The 8,047-nt window shown below is 37.8% G+C and overlaps 1 protein-coding gene across 2 annotated transcripts in view; it reads right to left on the reverse strand.

Moving 5' to 3' along the window:
* LOC307131922 (long-chain fatty acid transport protein 2) overlaps positions 1 to 8,047 on the reverse strand; it is a 22,473-nt gene continuing 14,426 nt past the window's right edge. The window contains exons 7-10 of one of the 2 annotated variants that reach the window (XM_079826015.1): positions 7,533 to 7,731; positions 7,347 to 7,444; positions 7,086 to 7,216; positions 1 to 604 (exon numbers count right to left, since the gene is read on the reverse strand). In XM_079826015.1, coding sequence (XP_079682141.1) covers positions 428 to 604; positions 7,086 to 7,216; positions 7,347 to 7,444; positions 7,533 to 7,731 — 605 coding nt within the window. In that variant the 3' untranslated portion in view covers positions 1 to 427. Of the gene's footprint in view, positions 605 to 7,085; positions 7,217 to 7,289; positions 7,445 to 7,532; positions 7,732 to 8,047 lie in introns of both variants that reach the window. The other variant, XM_079826014.1, reaches the window with a different exon arrangement.

Consider the following 8,047-nt stretch of genomic DNA (forward strand, 5'->3'; position numbering starts at 1 on the left):
AAAGTTGAAATATCAATTTCTTTAATCGTTTGCATTTCTGAAACAATATGTTGAACACCAAAGTTGGAGCCTTCCCAAAAACAGACCAAACCAATGAAACTAATAAACATGTGTTTCACAGTCTGGCAGAAATGATGAGTGTTTCCAAAATATACAGTCACATGACGATAAAAGTACAGTTGCCGAGATAAAGGGGGTGGGTCATCTTACCCCTACTGTAAAACTGCTTTACTCACGTTCTGTGACTCTGCCTGATATAAGTGTCATATTTCAGTAAATGTTCCAGTTAGACGATCAATAATCAACTCACGTCTTCCTTTATTTACAACACTGGCTCCATAATTCATGTTATTTGATTTGGATCTGATGTGGTCATAGAAGCGTTTGAGAAGATCTCCTGTTTCTGCCCTATCACGAGCGCTGTAGATCAGAGTCTGATGCGCTGAGAGACGATCTGCTGGTGGATGGCCGGGGTCAGAGAGACGTACGCCCTCTGGCGCTCACACAGGAAGTACAGCGGGTCAGAGGTCACGCTGGGATTGAAGCCGGCCTCCACCAGCCGCAGCTTCATCTGCTTGAAGGTGTTGGTCACCTCCATCCAGCTCTGGACACAAGAGATCATGTGCTTCCCTCGGGTCACTCATTCATCAATACACAACACATATTACTGCATTATGAGGAGTTTATGTAATAACGCTTCTCTCTCGGGTCACACCGACCCTCTTATGAATCAATGGAAAGCTTTATAGAAAAACGTCTTTATCTGCGGCTCTTCGTTTTCCAGTCACACTCAGAACCTTCGGGTCAAAAGTGACCCGGCCCCTGAAATCAATTATTTTTTCAGTAAAATCAATTAAATGTATTTTTGTTCAATAATATTTTTTCTTTCTTTTTTTGTTTTTTGAGAGAATTTTATGATAATAATTAATATTTATGCAATAATTATGATCCATTTTTTCCCATTGAATATAATAGAAAATATATTTATATATATATATATATACAGTGTAGGGAAGGATACTTTCAAAATGTATTTCGTTACAGAACACATGCCCAAAAATGTAATTTGTAGCGTATTCTGAATGCTTGGATTACTTCCGGTTGAGCTGATGATGGCTGGAGAGCCGACACACACTAATCTACTCACTAATCTACTCACTAATCTACTCACTAATCTACACACTAATCTACTCACTAATCTACTCACTAATCTACTCACTAATCTACACACTAATCTACACACTAATCTACACACTAATCTACTCACTAATCTACTCACTAATCTACTCACTAATCTACTCACTAATCTACTCACTAATCTACTCACTAATCTACACACTAATCTACTCACTAATCTACTCACTAATCTACTCACTAATCTACTCACTAATCTACTCACTAATCTACTCACTAATCTACACACTAATCTACTCACTAATCTACTCACTAATCTACACACTAATCTACACACTAATCTACACACTAATCTACTCACTAATCTACTCACTAATCTACACACTAATCTACACACTAATCTACTCACTAATCTACACACTAATCTACTCACTAATCTACTCACTAATCTACTCACTAATCTACTCACTAATCTACACACTAATCTACTCACTAATCTACTCACTAATCTACACACTAATCTACTCACTAATCTAGTCACTAATCTACTCACTAATCTACTCACTAATCTACTCACTAATCTACTCACTAATCTACTCACTAATCTACACACTAATCTACACACTAATCTACACACTAATCTACTCACTAATCTACACACTAATCTACTCACTAATCTACTCACTAATCTACACACTAATCTACTCACTAATCTACTCACTAATCTACACACTAATCTACACACTAATCTACACACTAATCTACTCACTAATCTACTCACTAATCTACACACTAATCTACACACTAATCTACTCACTAATCTACACACTAATCTACTCACTAATCTACTCACTAATCTACTCACTAATCTACTCACTAATCTACACACTAATCTACTCACTAATCTAGTCACTAATCTACTCACTAATCTACTCACTAATCTACTCACTAATCTACACACTAATCTACACACTAATCTACTCACTAATCTACACACTAATCTACTCACTAATCTAGTCACTAATCTACACACTAATCTACTCACTAATCTAGTCACTAATCTACTCACTAATCTACTCACTAATCTACACACTAATCTACTCACTAATCTACTCACTAATCTACACACTAATCTACACACTAATCTACTCACTAATCTACTCACTAATCTACTCACTAATCTACTCACTAATCTACACACTAATCTACTCACTAATCTACTCACTAATCTACTCACTAATCTACTCACTAATCTACTCACTAATCTACACACTAATCTACTCACTAATCTACTCACTAATCTACTCACTAATCTACACACTAATCTACTCACTAATCTACTCACTAATCTACACACTAATCTACTCACTAATCTAGTCACTAATCTACTCACTAATCTACTCACTAATCTACACACTAATCTACTCACTAATCTAGTCACTAATCTACTCACTAATCTACTCACTAATCTACTCACTAATCTACACACTAATCTACACACTAATCTACTCACTAATCTACACACTAATCTACTCACTAATCTAGTCACTAATCTACACACTAATCTACTCACTAATCTACTCACTAATCTACTCACTAATCTACACACTAATCTACTCACTAATGTACACACTAATCTACTCACTAATCTACTCACTAATCTACACACTAATCTACTCACTAATCTACACACTAATCTACTCACTAATCTACTCACTAATCTACTCACTAATCTACACACTAATCTACTCACTAATCTAGTCACTAATCTACACACTAATCTACTCACTAATCTAGTCACTAATCTACTCACTAATCTACTCACTAATCTACACACTAATCTACTCACTAATCTAGTCACTAATCTAGTCACTAATCTACACACTAATCTACTCACTAATCTACACACTAATCTACTCACTAATCTAGTCACTAATCTACACACTAATCTACTCACTAATCTAGTCACTAATCTACTCACTAATCTACTCACTAATCTACACACTAATCTACACACTAATCTACTCACTAATCTACACACTAATCTACTCACTAATCTACTCACTAATCTACTCACTAATCTACACACTAATCTACTCACTAATCTACTCACTAATCTACACACTAATCTACTCACTAATCTACTCACTAATCTACACACTAATCTACTCACTAATCTAGTCACTAATCTACACACTAATCTACACACTAATCTACTCACTAATCTACTCACTAATCTACTCACTAATCTACTCACTAATCTACTCACTAATCTACACACTAATCTACTCACTAATCTACACACTAATCTACTCACTAATCTACTCACTAATCTACTCACTAATCTACACACTAATCTACTCACTAATCTACTCACTAATCTACTCACTAATCTACACACCAATCTACTCACTAATCTACTCACTAATCTACACACTAATCTACACACTAATCTACTCACTAATCTACTCACTAATCTACTCACTAATCTACTCACTAATCTACACACTAATCTACACACTAATCTACTCACTAATCTACTCACTAATCTACACACTAATCTACACACTAATCTACACACTAATCTACTCACTAATCTACTCACTAATCTACTCACTAATCTACTCACTAATCTACACACTAATCTACTCACTAATCTACTCACTAATCTACTCACTAATCTACTCACTAATCTACACACTAATCTACTCACTAATCTACTCACTAATCTACTCACTAATCTACTCACTAATCTACACACTAATCTACTCACTAATCTACACACTAATCTACACACTAATCTACACACTAATCTACTCACTAATCTACACACTAATCTACACACTAATCTACACACTAATCTACTCACTAATATACACACTAATCTACTCACTAATCTACTCACTAATCTACTCACTAATCTACACACTAATCTACTCACTAATCTACTCACTAATCTACACACTAATCTACTCACTAATCTACACACTAATCTACTCACTAATCTACTCACTAATCTACACACTAATCTACACACTAATCTACTCACTAATCTACTCACTAATCTACACACTAATCTACACACTAAGCTACACACTAATCTACACACTAATCTACACACTAATCTACTCACTAATCTACTCACTAATCTACTCACTAATCTACACACTAATCTACTCACTAATCTACTCACTAATCTACACACTAATCTACACACTAATCTACTCACTAATCTACACACTAATCTACACACTAATCTACTCACTAATCTACACACTAATCTACACACTAATCTACTCACTAATCTACTCACTAATCTACACACTAATCTACTCACTAAGCTACACACTAATCTACACACTAATCTACACACTAATCTACTCACTAATCTACTCACTAATCTACACACTAATCTACTCACTAATCTACTCACTAATCTACACACTAATCTACACACTAATCTACTCACTAATCTACACACTAATCTACTCACTAATCTACACACTAATCTACTCACTAATCTACACACTAATCTACACACTAATCTACACACTAATCTACTCACTAATCTACTCACTAATCTACTCACTAATCTACACACTAATCTACTCGCTAATCTACTCACTAATCTACACACTAATCTACTCACTAATCTACTCGCTAATCTACTCGCTAATCTACTCGCTAATCTACTCGCTAATCTACTCACTAATCTACACACTAATCTACTCACTAATCTACTCACTAATCTACACACTAATCTACACACTAATCTACACACTAATCTACTCACTAATCTACTCACTAATCTACTCACTAATCTACACACTAATCTACACACTAATCTACACACTAATCTACTCACTAATCTACACACTAATCTACTCACTAATCTAGTCACTAATCTACTCACTAATCTACACACTAATCTACTCACTAATCTAGTCACTAATCTACTCACTAATCTACTCACTAATCTACTCACTAATCTACACACTAATCTACACACTAATCTACTCACTAATCTACACACTAATCTACTCACTAATCTACACACTAATCTACTCACTAATCTAGTCACTAATCTACTCACTAATCTACTCACTAATCTACACACTAATCTACTCACTAATCTACTCACTAATCTACACACTAATCTACTCACTAATCTACTCACTAATCTACACACTAATCTACTCACTAATCTACACACTAATCTAGTCACTAATCTACTCACTAATCTACTCACTAATCTACACACTAATCTACTCACTAATCTACACACTAATCTACTCACTAATCTACTCACTAATCTACTCACTAATCTACTCACTAATCTACACACTAATCTACTCACTAATCTACTCACTAATCTACTCACTAATCTACTCACTAATCTACTCACTAATCTACTCACTAATCTACTCACTAATCTACACACTAATCTACTCACTAATCTACTCACTAATCTACTCACTAATCTACACACTAATCTACTCACTAATCTCTTCTATAGTTCACCTACAAACTTTGCACTGAAGGGATTTATCTGTAAATTAAAGTAAGAATATATAACTAATGCATATTTGCTATTTTAAATATTGTAGTCTATGCCAGAGAAGTGACATGTTCTGAAAATACCGTGTCAGGCATCTTATCATAAAATATCGTACCATTGTTATGCTGATGATATTCAACTATATTTATCTTTTAGCCCTGATAGGTTGGACAAACTGTCCTTGTTGCACAATTGCTTAGCCTCCATTAAAAATTGGATGGCAGACAACTTTCTGCAACTAAATCCAGACAAAACTGAGGTGCTGATTTTTGCACCAGACAACATTATTCCTAGGATTAGGCAATTGGGGCTATATCATCCTCGGACTGTAATGTTGTCATTTTTGATAAATCGATGTGTTTTAGCAGTCATGTTAAATCTGTGGTTCGTTCCTGTTTTTTCCATCTCAGGAACATCGCTAAGATTAAATCAGTGGTTTCAAAAAAAGAGATGGAGATGCTTATCACGCGTTTATTTCTTCTCGTCTTGACTTTTGCAATGTATTGTACACTTGTTTAAACAAATCCTCCATGGACAAATGGCAAGTGGTCCAGAATGCGGCTGCAAGACTTTTGAATAAGACCAACAGGAGAACAAATATTACACCTTTACTTAAGGCTCTACATTGGCTTGCGCACAGAAACTATTGTCGTCTTCATAAAGTTATTGTAGAGCCGCTGTAGTGAGATGGACTTTGTAACTTTAGTCTTTAGTGTCTTTTAAGGGTCTTGAGAGTGTAAAGTTGAGCCAATGGAGGCCTTTCAGAGCATCAGATTTACACTAAAATATCTTCATTTGTGTCTGAAGATGAACGGAGGTCTGACGGGTGTCCAACCACATGAGGCTCAGGCATTAATGACACAATTTACAGTTTTGGCTGAACTAACCCTTTAAGATAAATGCAATTCTTTCAGTCATAAAACATTTTTATCAACCTTTTATAATAAACATTTTCATTAAAATAATTTTGTGTACAATTCAATGAACAGTAACTCTTTTCACAAAATTAGACATGCGTCAATTTGTGTGTGTGTGTGTGTTTTTGTGTATCAGTGTGTGTTTTTTTGTCTGTTTTGCGCTCTTGATGTTTTAGAGATCTTCACTGTCGAGTCCTTTTTTCTGCTGATTTGTAGATTGTACGCACAAAAAACTCTGTATTTTCATATTTTTGCCAATGTCCCATTCATTTCCTATGCGGGTCATTTTTATATTTTTTTACGAACACTTAGACTTTTCCCCAATTTGTTTGTGTGTTCATTACCAAGTACCAATAAAGTCACCAGTTTCGGACCATTCCGATGAAGCTACGATTAAAAATAAATTGGGGTCAGAGATGGCCGAAGAGCCCTAGAGGGTTAAATGAACTGATGCATGCTGGGATATCGTCTCTCACCTGAATGCGGATGAAGCGAGGCCTGGCGTAGGCGGGCAGGAGCCGGCAGACATGATCAAACGCTCCAGCACCATCAAACTCCATCCCCTCCACCAGTGTGAGCGCCGCCATCCCGATCCGGCCCTCGTGCCCTTCACACACACACACACACACACATCAGCGTCACACCTGCACCACACTCACCGCGGGGGGGCTTCAGCGCACCTGCGACCCCCGACCCCGAACACGCTGACCTGTGACCCCGACCCCGAACACGCTGACCTGTGACCCCGACCCCGAACACGCTGACCTCCTGCACGAACTGCAGCGCGCTGATGACGTCTGAGACCTCTGTGGTGGACACGTTCTCTCCCTTCCACCTGCTCACACACACACACACACACACACACATCAGCTCCACCAATCAGAGTCCTCCCTCAGGCTGATTCCTGCGGCCGCTGAGAGCACCTGAAGGTGTCGCCCACTCGGTCCTGGAAGTAGATGAAGTTGTGCTGGTCGATCTTCAGCAAGTCTCCGCTGTTGAAGTAGAGATCGCCGCTCCTGAAGACGTCACGCAGACGCTTCTGCTCCGTTTGCGGCTCGTTCTGGGCGTAACCCACGAATGGAGCGAGTCCAGTGATCCTGGACACCAGCAGCCCCGTCTGTCCTGGACACACCAGATCATGAGTTATGATCCAGCTGTGATTGAACACACACACACTCACACTCACACACACACACTCACACACACACACACACACACACACACACACACACACACACACACTCCTGGACACCAGCAGCCCCGTCTGTCCTGGACACACCAGATCATGATAATCCAGCTGTGATTGAACACACACACACACACACACACACACACACACACACACACACACACACACACACACACACACTCACACACACACACACACTCCTGGACACCAGCAGCCCCGTCTGTCCTGGACACACCAGATCATGAGTTA

The sequence above is a fragment of the Gobio gobio genome (genome assembly GCF_949357685.1).
Source record: "Gobio gobio genome assembly, chromosome: 9".
NCBI classification, from domain to species: Eukaryota; Metazoa; Chordata; class Actinopteri; order Cypriniformes; family Gobionidae; genus Gobio; species Gobio gobio.